Genomic DNA, 17024 nt, shown 5'->3' on the forward strand with positions numbered 1-17024 from the left:
CAGGAAGTTTGCACCTAGGAGGTAAAGCTTGCGTGGGAGTACATAATAGACAAAGATTGGAGCAACGTGTTTAGAGAAAACTGGAACAGAATTGATTCAAAGCGGGTCTATGAGGTGTAAGAGTGTAGAATCTTTCTCTGATACTAAATCTATTTCTGAGAAATTAATTAACAAAATAAAGTTATTTCTGAGGACTCTGATATGTGTCAGCACTGCTATGCCTTAAAACAGAAGAAGTCTGTTTAGCTCATTTCACTCATAAAACCTGTAATTTATGCATCCATATAAATCAGCAGGCATGCATATTCTTGGTTGTAGTAAATTTGTCTCAGGGTAGAGGCCCAAGTAGTTGCGTTGTTGACCTGATAGAACCCTAGCTTGTGTGCATAATTTTCTGAAACTGTACTTCAGAGAACTGTTGGCTTACTGCATGGCACACAACACATTGTACACTTCTTTGAAAGTTACTGCTTTTCTGCTTCTAGGCAAAGCTAGAAGGCGATGTAAATACATTTCTCTGCACATTGGGGTCTTTGGTTTATTAAGGTTCATTTTGGCTGGTTTTGTTGCTGATTGCCGTAAAAGCTAAACATTTTCAGTGAGAAATTCATTATGACAGATGGAGTTCATGCTGCCAGATTCATTACTGCATAAGATAGCCTTTAGCCCAAACGTGTAAAATATTGCTTGCACAATGACTATCATACTTGTGCTCTACTCGTGTTTGTTTACTGAGTATTAGGTGTTGCATGTGCAACATTTCTCTATAGTTACAGGAAACAAAGGTTATGAATTAAGCATGAGCTTCTAAAAATTTGCAGACTTGGAAGTTAAGAGCATTAAAAAGGGTGGAATAGCTCTGTTTAAGGCCCATTGTGTATACATACCTTCCATATGAGTGTGTTCCTTTTGAGTTTAATAATCCCTATAATGCATCCTTTTAGCACAGTTCTCCATGCTGCTTCTTAAAACAAGTATTTCTTCAGTTAAAAGTACAAGAGTTGGGAGTTTTCTTTCTTGGGCATTTATCTCTGTGAAGCCCAACTAAGTTAAAACAAATACAGTGCTTTGAAGGCATTAGTCAAACATAATTATTTCATATTTCCATTAGGAGGTACTTTTAGTAATAGAAAAGGTATTTCACCGTTTTCAGACTGTAGTCTCATTTCATCAGGGAGCATAGAAAGAAATATCTTTTCACGTTTTACTGGAGTGGATCCATAATACTTGTAACAGTAACAAAGTTCATGTTCATGGTTACGATTCACAGCTGATCTGTGCTGTTACATTTCACATGGAAACTAAACATTAACTTTCATTTTTATTTTTCATCAGCAGATTTGAGATGTAGGACAGGTTTGAACATTTTTAGATAATAACTGATTTAATTACTGAATGTAATTTAAGACAGAACCCATATGTGGAAATAGTTTATCTTCTGCACATTTTGTTTACACAGTGTCAGCTGGGTGCTCACTGAGTTGCAGTACATTTTTTGTAGAGGATGAGTTGACTGTATTTGACATCCCTGTACCAGAAGTGGAAGCTTGCTGGTTTTTAACAATTTATAATTTGTAACTTGCTACTAGATACATAGTTACATTTCATTTACCTTAAATGAAAAACCTACACTCTGAATTTAAAAAAAGAGCATTTTGTTTAGATTAGGTAGTTTCTGGTTTTCTCTAAGAATTTAGAAGGAATCTTTTGATCTAAATTAGCAAAATAGTGTGGTGATAAAGAGGATTTGTGTGGTAAAGTGTCTTGCATAGAACTATCCTAATTTATTTTTTCATGGACCATAACTTCTTTTATGACATTTCTGTGCAGTGTTAAATCACTTATTAAAATTGGTTGTTCCATATCATTACCTTAGCTTTATGACATCTTTGAAAGTCATTCTTCAAACAACTAAAATAGCACTAAGATCAGATGCTTCCATTGCAAGGGCAGAATTTCAGTAAATCAAATGACAGCATATTTTGATTGGTCTTTGATTCTGCATTGTAAGCCTCTAGTGCAGGGGTTTTTTCCCCTTTTTTCTTCCTTTTGGCATGTGCTTTTCTTCTTTTGTGAGGTCCATCACTCCGAAAAGTTTGGAGAGCGGGGGAAACTGTCTGAAGGGGAGCTTGATTTTGGAAAGCAGTTTAAATGCTTTATCTCATGAGTGTCTCCCCCTTGGCCAGTGTATGGCAGGCAGCTGTTACTCAGGACGAGTATATTATTTCTGAGTACCAGTGTAAATTAATATTTATGTAATGAAGAGCCTGCAGCATGAGGCAGTTCTAATTGCTTTTGCAATAGTTTGCAATCACCAGGCTATCAAATATGTCTTAGTTTGAGAAAAGGTGAATAAAAGCTGTCGTGAGAATATTAATATTTGTAAATAAGCAGCATGATCTAAAGTTTCACTAGCTGCTTTCAGATCTGTTTAGGCAAAATCTGACAGATCTAAGTTGTGAGCATCAGTAGAAAACGTTTGATGTGTCTTGTAATTCAGGCCTCCTGTTTATTCTTCATAAAAGTAGTTAGCCATGAATCTCTATGAAGCCTGTAATAGTAACCCTCCTTCCCACCACAAGAACACCAATTAATTTAATTAGCTAAAGAGGCTGTTACTGTTAGAGGTAAAAGGATATCTGCCAGCCTGGTGAGTATTGCATCTCTTCCGTAAGCAGGTCTGTAAGTTCAGTTCACCTTTGTATGAATTAATGATTGCAAGACTGTAAGAATGGTGCTTATTTGTGTTGTTATTGTTGCTGTAGGCAGTAGTACGTAAGGAATCAGTTTGTTGCAATAGGTTTATATATCTCTGGATGTAAATCAATTGAACTACTTAGTGACAAGAGACCTGTTTTCAGGTGTTTGTGGAACTGAAATACATGTTCCACTGCCTTCCTGAAAAAATGTGGTAGTATGTACATATCTTGGTACAGGTGTCACAGGAAAACCTGTTGTCCAGTTATGCAATGCTAACATTGGTATGAGTGTATTTGCACAGCAGGAGGAGAAAATGGAGGTGAAAGTTACCTTCTGTCACTTTGCTTTTTCAGGAAAAAGTAGCATAGGTTTAGGGAGGGTTGTTTTTTGAAGACTGTTTAAGTTTGAGAGCATTAGAAAATTTGATTCTAAATTCTTTAGATCTGAAAAAGCTGGAATAATAATGGTTAAGATTCTTCTCTCACCTATACTGGTGTTGCTTCAAAAGAAGTAACCTGATGGTTTACACTACTGTAAATGAGGGGAAGATCTGGTGGGGTTTTTTTTGCTGGGGGGGGTTTTTTTGGGGGGGGGGGGGGGGTAGTGGGGAGGGAAATCTCACCCCCACCACCCTTGTTTATTGCAAGTAACATTTTAAATGAAAAAAAAAAACAAAACAAAAACCCAACCTTTTTGTGTTCTTCCTCACTCTTCTAGTGCAGTTTCTTTTAATTTTTTAAAGTAATTGTACTAAACATTAAATTTTTAATTTTTTTAAGCCAAAAGAAAAGGAGGAAATTAGTCTAAGCAGGGACTAATTTAGAACAGCTAGTAGTCTGTGAGCCCTGACATTAGCATACAGATTCCTGCTTGACTTGGAGTCTCTGTAAGTTATTCTCTAACTATTCTCCTGTCTCTGTTTGTTCCATGCTAAGCAGATGGCCCAGAAATTAGCCAAAAGCAGGAAGAAGGTGCAGTACAAACTCCATCAGCTTGATGTTATTCCTGTTCTTTTGTTTTCTGGGACGTTTTTTTCCCTTTCTTTTTATTTTGTGTGTTTATTTTCTGCATCCAGCAAGGTTTTTTTTAAGATTTGTTTCTGAGCCACCATACAAGTTGACATTTCTCAGAAATCAGTTGCCTGATTGGCCATTTTTTGTTGCTTATCATTAGCCATTTCATGTTAGAAATAGAGTAAAAATTGGATTTATCAAATGGTTACAGGCAGTATCCAAAATGCTTACTAAAGAAACAGGACTGACATGGCAAAGGTTTTAACTCTGTAAAATGATAGATTAAAATTAAGTCTGGGTTTTTTTTTCATTATTTTATCTTTCTATGGGAGTGCTTTGTTTGATTCACAGATGTGTCAAATTGCTGGATGCAAAAAAGAAAAAAATTGTGTATATACACACAGTAATATGCTGAGATTGACTCATCTTAATAGTAAGTTTTGTTTATGGACTTTTTAAGTATCTTTTAACAAATCTAATTTTTTTTAAATTACAAGCATTTGCTTTTGTTAACAAAATATGACTTGTAAATTGCTTTAGTGCTTTAATAGTAAGTTGTCTGACTGTGAAGGTCTTCTTACCAGAAGTGTATTATAAAATGTTTAAACTGTACCCACCTGTGGTACAGTTTTTCCATTGATCTTGGCAGTCACTATTAGTCCATATAGAAATTCCTCAGGCAAGAGGTGCTGTTAGGCTTTGTATGAAAAACTTTCTTTAAAGCGGGTTTCATAGTATGGGGAAAATGGGAGACTTACTTTGATTTTCATGAAATCTTTATATAGTTCATATTGCAGTCACGTGTAATTTTACTGAATCAGAAAAAATAGCAGGAAGCTTTGGGATTATGGGATTAACAATTTTTCAAATAATAGCCAATTCACTTTCACTTATATGTATATAGTTGCCATATCTTTGTGTTTATCTTTAGCTTCTGCAGTCTAATACTCTATCTTGCGTTGCTGTTCTGGTGACTGTGTCTTAGTGCGCCCCTGTTCGTGAGCTAACATCAGTAGTAAGCATGTTACCTAATGGGTTTGTTTGACTCTAATCCGTTTATTTGCAGGCTCCAGAAGGTGAATCTCAACCCATGACCGAAGTGGATCTCTTCATTTCTACACAGAGAATAAAAGTACTGAATGCAGACACACAGGTATAGACAAAGATGCCTTTGTCACTATTGTGGTAGTAGGCTATTGAAATAGACTTTCACCCATCTGCCAAAATTTGTTCTTCAAAAAGTGCTAGCTCTTTTATTTCCCTCCAGGATTTCCTAGTAAGAAATCCATGCTCAAGAACTGTGTCATACATGCACTTACTCTGGTGTGTCTGACTGTAGAAATGATTAGAATTTGTGGGTAAGCTAATTGCAGTCAGCTCATTTCCTGCAAGCCATGACGTATCAAGTACTGATTGTGCCCAGAGTAGGCCGAATGTTTGGTTGTGATAATTTGAAGTTCATAGTCCTTTGCATGTACATGCCCAGCATATTCAGGTTCTGATATTGAGGTCTTTATGTGCTTTTCCACAGAAAACACAACTTTAATTAGTAAAAATTGCACTTTGCTTTACTTTTGGGTAGTGAAGGTCTTGTTTTCTATTGGCATCTCCCTTCATGCATGGCAGGTATGACAGACATCACTTAACAAAGGTCTTACATTGCCATTTGTTTGTTTTCATAATACTAGGTGTGGAATAAGAGCTTCGTTGAAACAGCTGCTCATGTTGTTTTTTGTATTCCTCAGGAAACCATGATGGATCATCCCCTGCGGACCATTTCTTACATTGCAGATATAGGAAATATAGTTGTTTTGATGGCTCGTAGGCGAATGCCACGGTCTAACTCCCAGGACAATGTGGAAGCATCTCACCCTTCCCAAGATGGAAAGAGGCAGTACAAAATGATTTGCCATGTCTTTGAGTCTGAGGATGTAAGGAATTACTCTGTCTTGTAATTTCCTAGGCGTGGAATTATAAGCACATTTTGGTGTACTTGAAGTCCATTGCGAGTGATCCTGCTTGTTCATTAACTGCAACCAAATATTTCATCTAAGCAGAGGAACTTGCCTTCTGTTTACATATTTGGACCTGAGATTTTAGTCACTAAACTTATGTTTATAGAAATTATTCCCATTTTTAAGCTCCTTCACTGCCTCCCAGTAACAATGAGAGGAAGATTCAGTTGCCACAGTTTACAAATACTAGCTCAGATTTTGCATGTGAAAGCGAAAATCCATCACAGATGCTTATTTTCCTAGTGAAATTCTAATCCTAAGTATTGCATCAAGGATCATTGATACATGCTAGAAAGGTGATTTTTTTTTTTTTTCCCCAAAGAGGAGACTTGTGTTGGGGAGTAGTTGCTGACATCATATCAAAAAGCCAGCAAAGGAAAGTTGGTAATTCCAGCAGTCCCAAGGTGTGCTGAATAGAGAGGCAGCTGAGTAAAGTTTAGTCTATGGTGCGGGTTACTAAGTTACCTTATATAGGACTTGATATCCTGTCTTCACAATCAATGTGCACAACTTGCTGATTTTATGCACTTTTTAAAGGTCAGTAACTGAAAGGTAAAATCAAACATATCAACTTCAAGTGGCTAGATATGTAGTTGTCAGGATCATAGTCAAGTTAGCCCTAATAATTTGGGAAAATAAAAAAATCTCAATTCTAAGCCCTCCAACTAGCAGAGTATTACTTAAGAGAAGTAAGGTGAAAAGATCAGTTTCTTATAAAATCCTCATATGTCTTCCACTCTAAAGTGTTTCAGCAAGGACTTCTAGATAGGAAGGTTTTCTTGAATAAGGAGCTGATTTTATGTAATGAGTCTGTTCTAAACCCATGTGTGGATAAATTATCTGGTTGCAGATGAATGTACATACATGACCCACTGCTGAGGTTAAACAGTAAGGACAAGAGCACTGATAGAAGTAACCCTCTGCCAAAATTTTGACAGAAAGCATAAAAAATTGCAGATTTTTTTTCTGTAAAATAACATGTAAGCCAGTTTTGCAAAGCCTTTCAAGAAACTGGTATGAAAACAAAAAAAGTAGCCAATGTTTTTTTGGCTTAATATCACTTGATATGCTGCCAGCTTGCTGTTCCTGTATTTCTAGTCACAAGTTTGGGCACCGCTAGCTCTCTTACAGGTCAGTTGAAGAAGCAAAAATCAAACTGTCAGATGCCAGAGGATAGGGCTGATTTTCCTTCAGCGTGTGTGGGCTGAATATGATCCAGGCTGCTGTTAATACTTTAGCTAGCTGGAGTCTATGCTTCCGCTTGGGAATCACTGACGTTACTTTCTGTTGTTTGTTGGGATCAGCCCGTATTTGTGTCAGATGTGATCCTCCCTATGTCACCAAATATTGGCCTGGAAAGTACTTGACTGTAGATCAAATAAAAGCATCGCTCAGTGATGTGAAAACATGCTGAGAAATTTCAGGAGATTATATCAGCTCTCCTTAGTCATGGTATAGCTCACAAATAGCTTGCAAAATTTATCTCAGCTACCTAAATGATAAGAAAGAGTTAGAATAGAAACATTGTGGCACCTGTTAGCAGCGAGGAGAAGGCATCTTCAAAGACTTTGTACACCCAGTGTAGAAGTACAGCCTGTTTAATTATAAAGCTCATGTATCTATCATTGTCACCTTTTCTTCTGGGTCAGCTGTGTATTTAGAAGAATTTACCCAGTAACTGACACAGAAGCTGTAAGCCCTCAAGCAGGTGTTGGCCAGAATCTGCTTGTGTCTTTGCTTGGAAGAGTCCTTATCTAAAGAGGACAGCACCAGATTTTCAACTGTATTTAGAGCTAGATCTCCAAATGAGCTGAAACCTAGTGATGCATCCAAATGCTGGTTGTCTAAATGGGAGTTGGTCTTCTTGAAGAGAAGATACATGTGGACTTTACATTCATAGACATGTATCTCCTCACCTAGGTTACTGAGCTATGGAGATGGGGTTTTCCCATTTTCTTGCTGTCAAAACTGGGTTGATCTGAGCATTGGTAAAATACTGCCTCTCTAGATACTGGCCCTTCCACCAACAGCAATCATGCTATTCTCATCGGCAGGTTTAGTGTCAGTTTGAGTTGTTTTAAGATACAATCAGCTTTTTACTTCAGGGTTGGGAACCCTTCCTTTATTAGGGACCAAACTGGACTTTATAAATACAGTTGAATAGGCTATATAAAAATACACTTCAGCAGTATTTGTACATCACCAGCACTTCCCCAGGCATATGTTGTCAGCTGTGGAGCTCTCCTCTTCTCTTCCCTCCCTTCACCACAGCCAGCACTGTGCTCCAAGGGACTGTTTCAGAACACACCATGGCCAACTCCTGTGCACTACACAGTGCTTGCTGTGCGTATCACTCCAGTTATGCACAGCAGTACTCTGCACCATGCTGTGGTGCTTTCCTCTCCACTCCATTACCTGGCTCATACTAAGCATGTTCACTACCTCAAAGGGAGGCATCCCTCTGGTCTGCTGTTTCCAGCAGCATTCCCCACCTTCCAAGACACAGAGCTTTCCCCATGTCTGCTTTGTGCCCAATTTCTTTCATACTGCTGCAGATGTAGAACAGCTCATGGCGGGAGCAATGCAGTGTACTGAGTGTTGTATCTGGTGGCGTTAGGTGCAGAGAAGGCTACGGGAAGCTGCAGGTGCGAGAGGATGCGCATAAAGAACAGGCTGAGAAGGAAGGGGGCAGGGAACTGGCAGGGTCATGGGAGCTGGAGGAAGGGGAACAAGAAATGTAGGGAAGGGAGGTTGGAGGAGGTAGCAGGGTGGAGAAAGAGATGTGCGTGACCATTTCCAGTCACTTCAAGGCCTGGATCTGGTCACTACTTGCTGCCCTTTTCCTATTTCATCTGAGACTGATGTAGGAGAGGAGGAAATACCCTCTTAAATGTGATTGTGTTTTCTAGCAGACATTTTCATTTTCACTGCTGGCTTGTCAGAGAATGGCATTGCATCTGCTAGAAGAGAGAGCCATCTGGGACGTGCACATGTGGGAAGAATTTTAGGTGCAAGCTACAGTCACTGCAGTGGGTGTACCTTTACATTTATACTAGCAGTTCTTACCTGTGAAAGGATGGCTTTATTTATATTTATCATTTATAATTACTTACCAAGCTGGATTTGTGGCACAGGTGAACGTGTTGACATTTTGTGGGTCTTTTAATTTTTAAGGCAAAAAATTTTTAAACTGGATTGCAGTAACTTGACTTGTAGGTTCATTAGCTTGTTTTGATGATGCATTTTAGAGGGTGATTGTAACAGAGAAAGTGTCAGTGGACAAGACCATCAGAATGTCTCACTTTTTTCTTTTCTCTTCTGTGGGAACTGCTACAGGCACAGCTGATTGCACAGTCCATAGGTCAAGCATTTAGTGTGGCCTACCAGGAATTTCTGAGGGCAAATGGAATCAACCCAGAAGACCTTAGCCAGAAGGAATATAGTGACTTGCTCAATACCCAGGACATGTACAATGATGACCTGATTCACTTCTCCAAATCTGAAAACTGCAAAGATGTATGTCTCATTTTTTCCGTAACAACATTAAGCTGCTCTGTACCAGTTGCAGGCCCATGCTGGCAGAATTCAGAAAACCATTAATACTTCCTATAAATTACCTCAGTGGGCCTAGAATATCCTCCCAAGTAGGACACCTTGTCATCAGTTCTGTTTCAAAGGCAAACAGCAAACCCAAAATTTGTCAGCAGTGAAATGATTTACCATATGTTTGCAATCTTTTTACCAAACAATTTTCAGACATGTTTGACGTTGTACGTTAATGAAATGGATTTAAAACAGATAACAGAGTGATACAATTTAACAGATCACAGTAAACAATATAAAATTTGTAGAGGCATGGGTGTTTGTGAAAGTGTCTGATTCCAGACTTTAAAGGATTGTATTTGATGAAGGGATTTGCAGCTTGATTAATAAAGATGAACCATTGCACCACTGCAACACACAGGTGGTGATTTTCCAATCCACAATAACAAACTCTTGCAATCTCTTCCTGTTTAGCTTTGTCCACTGAAGCCCATGGCACCAGAGTCTCTTCCACTCCAGTTTCCACTGCTCATATGCAGAAATAAGTTGTGAGGGGTGTTTCTAAGCAAAAGACTATATTATGTAGAGTTGATAAGCAAAATCTGTATTATTTCATGTTTGAATACAAACAGAATGTAGTAAAATGTGTACCTTGTTTTGTTTTGCCTTTGAATTAGAAGCACAGGTTGCAAATAAGGAGGGGTATGTGATTGTTGGGGGGCCGGGAGGGGGGAGCATTGTCAGTTCCATAGGTGTGAAGAAGCATTTTTTTTAAACACTTTTTCTTATAATGCAGGTTTATATTGAAAAGCAAAAGGGAGAAATCCTAGGTGTAGTGATTGTGGAGTCTGGCTGGGGATCCATTTTGCCTACAGTTATCATAGCCAACATGATGCATGGAGGACCAGCAGAGAAGTCTGGGAAGCTGAACATAGGGGACCAGATCATGTCAATCAATGGGACCAGTTTGGTTGGTTTACCACTCTCAACATGTCAGAGCATTATAAAGGTATGGTGAATGTTTCTGGAAGTTACACATTTTTAAAGGGTTATATAATAGGAGAGCAAAAAGTATAGAACTCTTAAGTAAATTCTTACCAAATGTTTGTATAGCACTTTCCATTTCATGATCTTTAAACTACAGTGGGAATTATGCTACAAGAATTTTCTGACTTTCAGAAAGTGAGCTGTGCTATTGTATAGACAAGGACTCTGCAGAAATTCACTCCACAAGAGAATGTTCTGTTCAGAAGGAAGATATTACCAGATACACATCTGAAGACACTTAAAATTTCATGTGACAAATGGAGGCACAGGTGCCTAATGTTGTCGTAGGCCATATTAGCTGTTTAATTGCCTCCTAGTATCTGGCTGAAACAGAGCTGATGCTTTTTTGTCGTTGTTTATAACTATTTTTAAAACCTTTAAACTTTGAATTAAAGATGTACTTACCCTCTGTAGAAACTTTGCCCAAGTTATTTGAAAGTGTGATGTTTCTCTTCACTTGGCTAAATGGGATATTTTGATTAGAAGAGCTTTATTCTAGTTGTCAGAAAATACGTGACTCCATAAAGCCAGCAGGTCAACTGAACAGTGCCTGGGGTAGCTGTAGTATACAAGGGAATAGGTATTTAAACATCAAGAGTTTCAATAGCTGAAAAGATGCATCACTAGGGAATGTTTAAGATGAAGCTATATGGACTTTGTTATTTATCTAAATAGCCCCACGGAGCTCCTGCAGATCATAACATGTAGACACGAAATGTAATGCTGGTGGTGTACTATACAGAAATCCTTCTCTGACTTCTAGGAATATGCCTGTTAAACTTAGTTATTTAGGCGACTTTCTGGTAACAAGTTGTATTACGTAATTTTTTTTTTTTTTTGCATTTTGTACCTTTTTAAATTGCAAAGTAAATTTTGCATTTACAAAGTAAATTTTCAAAGTTTAAAAAAATTATAAAGTAAACATTAATTTTTTTGTCCACAGATTAGTTTCTTAATACTTGAACTAAGATGTTTGCTATAAAGACTTCCCATTCTGGTTTCCAAAAACGTTAATGCTGAGTTCTGATAAGTAATAGACACGTAACTCCCTGAAGCAGACATTTTAGAATCAGGAAGTAGAAATTATATCCTTAGCATACTAAAAACATGGCAAAAAAGTCTTACATTTGTGAAAGGAGAAAGAAACCATATTAAATATTTTTGTGCCATGTTCAGTGGAACAAAACTTCCTGCAAATTTAGGCTTTTCACATTAGCCATACTTGTTTCCTATCCCAAATCAGTTTTACTTCTAAAACTGTTATGAGTTATGCTTCTCTGATTGTGAGCCTTTTCAGGTGGAGTTTCATTGTGCTCATCTGTACTTTCTCAAAACAGAAAGAGCCAGCTTTGTTGTTTCCAGCTTCTGCAGTCCTTTCTCTTCCTTATTGGTACTTACTGCTGTTGCCATAGGAACTGCTAGCCATTTATTTTGTCTTTCTAAAGAGAAGATAGTCTGTATGTTTGCAGGTCTTCACAACCGTACATTTGGAGCTGTACATATAGTGCTTCTGGTAATAAGTACGTATAGCACTGAGTGATCTAAGCACACATTTAAATGTGGCAGAAATATCTCAAGATTTCAGATTTCTTTAGCGTGCTGTAGGGACTCCTATGAAAAGTTGAGAACATTGTGTAGATAAGAAGAATATCTTGCAAGCATTTCAAAAAAGATAATTTCAGTGTTACGGATGTAATCTCTGCTACTAATTGACCGTAAACCAATTGTAAACTGATAGAGCTTGGAAGAAGCTTTCTATATGTGGTGGTTATTTCTTAATTGTATTATGCCACTTGTATCTTTTTCAGAAGCATCTGGTGCTGGTTACTATCAGAAGCAGACTCAGGGACTAGATAAGCAAATAAATTAGTCAAATGATGCAGTTATTTTATTTCTGATCAGCATATATTACTAGTCTGCATAATACTGGAAATTAGCCGGTTTTGAAATACACGTGCTTTCTGTAAAATTAGAAAATTATTTGTTGGGGATGATATTACTTTTTCTTTGAGGAATACGTATAAATAACTTGCACATTCATCAGGGAAGTAAGAGTGAAATGACATCAATTCTGTTGAGGGCATGTAACCTGACTGAACTCAGATGACTGAAGTTAACACCTAAATTCGTCGTAGAAATGAGCATCTCCAGTACTCTGCATTCCCTCCTGGATGTAGAAAGCTGATGCAGAAGCCTCTCAGACTTTTGAGTAAACATTATACCCATAGCTTAGTACAGGCTGATTTGTCCCTGTCTTCTATGTTGTTTTGAAGACCTGCATAGAGTAGATGAAGGGCCTTTAAGCATGTGTGTTGTGCTGCTAACTCCTCACCAGACTGGAGGAGTCCACAGTCATGGAAGAAATGGCATCCGGATCTTCTTTCTGCTGAAAATTGAGTAAAAGCAGTTCCCACAGCCACGAGCTTTGTCATCTTGTGTTCACACACCCATTCTCTTGGAGCCACCCTTCAATAATGAGCCAAGCTGAGCTCAGCACTGTGTGGAAGTGAGGGCAGCTGTTTCCCATCTGATAATTGCATCTGGTGTAAGGCACTGACAAGAAAATGGACCTTAAGGCAAATCACCCTGACAGGATGCCAGTTTAGTTATTCAAGTCACTTTCTGAATCTGGAGTTTAGCTGAACGTAATTAGCGGCAGTAAACTGGACATAGAGACTTCAGTGTATTACCTTAGCTACAATAAGAATTATTTTTCAGAATTAACCTTTTGAAGTCAGTGTCAGATACCTGTTAGTTGCAGTGGGACCCAGATGTGAATTGCACATGTAAAAGGAATTCAGAAATAGGTACTGGAATTGGTAGGTGTTGTATTAAGTAAGCTAGAAGTTGCTGTATTCTTTACAAAGCATTTCTTTCTTGACATGGATTTTATTTATATATTCATTTATGGCTAATCCTTTGTGTGAATGAAGGATTTCAGAAGAATACCTTAACAATCTCCAAGAGCCCTGAGTACTTGAAGGTGTACAAGGGGTGAAATTGCAATTTCTGCACCTTTACACTTGAGTTTCATGGAGCCGTGCAATCAAGTCTCTGAGGCTGGTAGTTACTGCTGAAGCTGGTCTAGACCAACATTTTGGCTCAAAGTAGAGCAGGTTGCTTAGGGCTGTGGCCACTGGGATTTAAATAACTCCAGGGTTGGATACTCCACAACCTCCCTGGGTAATCTGTTCCAGTGTTTTACCACTGTAAAAATAAATTCTCCTCCTTCAATTTTCTTCTGGTAGCAAGAAGTTTGTGATGAATGTGATACAACTCATTTAGAAGGGAGGAGGAACAGGAATTAGGAGCATTGCTCATACAAGCATGATATCAGCAGGACCTGCTGTTTGCTTGACAGATTTGAATATGTCCTATTAGGGAAGCCACTTATTTGTAACTGTCTTAGCTACTTATTTAAAATTTGATTTCCCATCCACAGTCATTGGCTTTTTTGGTGAGCTGCACAGACCTGTTTAATATTCTTTTTATACATTATTTTTGTTATCAAATGAAGAAATTGCCTACAGGAAGCTAGTTTTCTTAAAATAACTCTGCTTCTTGGCAAGAAGAATTCAATATTTTATCACTCATTTCACTTGTGTCTGGCATTCAGTGATCAGATTCTGTTACAATGCATACAAACAGCTATTTATTCAGGGCTGTTCCCATGTCAAGATTTTAACCCTTTATTTTCCTCCCACAGTACTTATGTTAAATGTTTGACTCTATCTTTGCCAGCATTTTTCATGGTGATTTCTTTTCACAGGGTTTGAAAAACCAGGCCCGGGTTAAACTGAACATAGTTAGGTGTCCTCCAGTAACCACAGTCTTGATCAGGAGACCAGACCTCAGATACCAGTTGGGCTTCAGTGTGCAGAATGGGATTGTAAGTAGCTTACACACACTCTAGTTAAGCCTTAATATACATGACACTTCTTATCCATTTGTGGGTAAGTTTCAGTGTGGGAAGAGGGAAGCTGCCATTTTCTCCCTTATAGCAAGCAGAGCTTTTCATATAGGTTAAGTCTAAGATACAAAAGCTGAGTTAATCAAAGTTATTTTTTTTCTTTGACTCTACTTACACAACTCTTACTTTACTTCACAAATTTAGAGTCAGCCAGAGGAACATAAAAGCTGTTTTAGGTTAGAGAAACAAAAATTTGTAGCAGAGGCTGTTTTCAATTTGCATCATTCAAATCTCTAACCAAGCTATTGGATGATCACAAAACAAAAAGATGGTTCTTGATCATCATTTGTTGTAAGGCACCTGTATCCTGAACGTTGTTAAACTGTGTTCCTTCATGCACTCCTTTCCAAACCACCGCACATGTGACACACAATACAGCCATTTCTGACAGTTTATTCTGCTCTTGGAAGACAATATTGAGTAATTATTTGTCACTAAGAAATTTTACTTTTAATTGGTGATCGATTGCATTTCAGAATTCATTGCAAGCCTCTGTGTTTAAATGTTGATTTGCAGTTTACAGGCAAAAATGGGTAATCTAAAGACTCTCTTCCTTATCCAGACTCTGATAAATTCCTCCTTTCCCTTCCAGATCTGTAGCCTTATGAGAGGAGGTATAGCAGAACGAGGAGGTGTGCGTGTTGGCCATCGGATTATTGAAATCAATGGACAGAGTGTTGTAGCAACACCCCATGAGAAAATTGTTCACATTCTCTCAAATGCTGTTGGTGAGGTAAGAGCAAGCAATGTGTCTAGGCAATATAACGTAGTTCATTGCTGTTACCAATAGCAACCAATGGAAACCAGTAAGAAGTGGTATCCTTCAAGGCATGCTGGGACCAATACTTTTTAATATCTTCATCAGTTACACAGACAGTGGAGTTGAGTGCACCTTCAGCAAGTTTGCGGATGACATCAAACTGTGTGGTGCAGTTGATAAGCTCAAGGAAAGAGGGATGCCATAAGAGAGACCTTGACAGGCTTGAAAACAGGGCCCATGTGACCCTCATGAAGTTCAACAAGGCCAAGTGCAGGGTCCTGCCCCTGGGTCAGGGTAACCCCAGATAGCAGTACAGGCTGGGGGATGAAGGGATTGAGAGCAGCCCTGCTGAGAAGGACTTGGTGGGTGAAAAGCTGGACAAGAGCTTGCAATGTGCACTCACAGCCCAGAATGCCAACTGTATCCTGGCCAAGCAATCCTGGGCTGCATCCAAAGCAGTGTGGCCAGCAGGTGGAGGGAGATGATTCTACCCCTCTACTCTGCTCTGGTGAGACCCCACCTGGAGTCCTGCATCCCACTCTGAAGCCCTCAGCACAGGAAAGACATGAGCCTGTTGGAGCGGGTCTAGAGGAGGGCCACAAAAATTATCAGAGGGATGGAATGCCTCTCCTGTGAGGACAGGCTGAGAGAGTTGGGGTTGTTCAGCCTGGAGAAAGTTGGAGTTCAGCCTGGAGAAGAGAAGGCTCCGGGCAGACATTCCCGCAGCCTTTCAATATATAAAGGATGTTTCTAAGAAAGATGGAGAGAGACTCTTTGCTAAGACCTGTAATGACAGGATAAGGGTTTTAAACTGAAAGAGGGTAGATTTAGGTTGGACATAAGGAAGAAATTTTTTACAATTAGGGTGGTGAGATACTGGAACAGGTTGCCCAGAGAAGGTGTGGGTGCCCCATGCCTGGAAGTGTTCAAAGTCAGGATGGATGAGGCTCTGAGCAACCTGATCTCTAGTGAAAGTTGTCCCTGCCTGCGGCATGGGAGTTTGGACTAGATAATCTTCAAAGGTCCCTTCCAACTCAAACTGTTCCATAATTCTGTGATTCTACCTCTACTAGCCTGTTGCTATTCAAATCTAAAAAGTGGGAGTGAGAGCAAGCCAACACAGCATTTCTTTTATTATTTACTTGTAGTTCTCCTATGTTTTAGAAGAACCCTAGTCTGAAAATGTGAAATGTCCGCAACTTTTGATGGTTCATTGATACTAAAAATCACCACCTGTAATACTTAAATAAGGGTATGAAAACTCTCAGATTTTACCTTTCCCTTCAGTCCTGTATGACCTTAGCTAGTTCCTTCACCAGTGCTCTCTTGCAGTATGCGTGCTAGGAACATTGACTAACTTGTCCTATTTCCTCTAGATTCATATGAAGACTATGCCAGCTGCTATGTATAGACTGTTGACTGCGCAAGAGCAACCAGTTTACATCTAAAGCCAACACTTCACCGTCACAATGTGCATGGAGGATGTTTTTCCTCATTAGTGCTTGTCTCTCTAGTGCTGCATTTCTTTGTCTGCGGAGACATTTCCTTCTCTCTCTCTCCTTCACAGACACAAACGCACTCTCTCTCGTCCCTTCCTTTTTCCTCTTCTCCCCACCATTTCCCTATATTTTGAGAAGGGACAAAATAGATCTATGGGACTATTTTGGTTGCATCTTTTTACAAGTGAAACTTCATGCAGTTCCACACAGAAAACAGGAAAATAACAGCAGCATTGTTCAGAGCAGGAGTCACAGAGAAGACTGACTCTGCTGCATGCTACATTATCAGTTTTATTTTTGTGGCTATAATTTGACAAACTGAGTAAATCAAATATTGCTGAATGAAAGATGTCTTTACCAAACATTTAAAAGTATATGCAGACTGTTCTCTTGGATATCCTGTATGTGACTTTACTTTTCCCACCTATTCTCTCACAGGAGCTGAGCTCACTATTAAAGGTTTATGTCTGTAGGGAA

At 38.8% G+C, this 17024-nt stretch overlaps 1 protein-coding gene across 1 annotated transcript in view; it reads left to right on the forward strand.

Annotated features, from left to right (window-relative positions):
• The window catches only part of APBA1 (amyloid beta (A4) precursor protein-binding, family A, member 1), a 27412-nt gene extending 10916 nt beyond the window's left edge, over positions 1 to 16496 (forward strand). Inside the window, exons 5-12 of the mRNA XM_010297290.1 lie at positions 3639 to 3671; positions 4780 to 4866; positions 5459 to 5644; positions 9065 to 9244; positions 10068 to 10280; positions 14088 to 14207; positions 14881 to 15021; positions 16425 to 16496. Of these exons, the coding sequence (XP_010295592.1) occupies positions 3639 to 3671; positions 4780 to 4866; positions 5459 to 5644; positions 9065 to 9244; positions 10068 to 10280; positions 14088 to 14207; positions 14881 to 15021; positions 16425 to 16496 (1032 nt within the window). The remainder of the gene's footprint in view (positions 1 to 3638; positions 3672 to 4779; positions 4867 to 5458; positions 5645 to 9064; positions 9245 to 10067; positions 10281 to 14087; positions 14208 to 14880; positions 15022 to 16424) is intronic.
• The last annotated feature ends 528 nt before the right edge of the window (positions 16497 to 17024 follow it).

This window comes from Phaethon lepturus, unplaced genomic scaffold, assembly GCF_000687285.1.
Source record: "Phaethon lepturus isolate BGI_N335 unplaced genomic scaffold, ASM68728v1 scaffold21641, whole genome shotgun sequence".
Lineage (NCBI taxonomy): Eukaryota > Metazoa > Chordata > Aves > Phaethontiformes > Phaethontidae > Phaethon > Phaethon lepturus.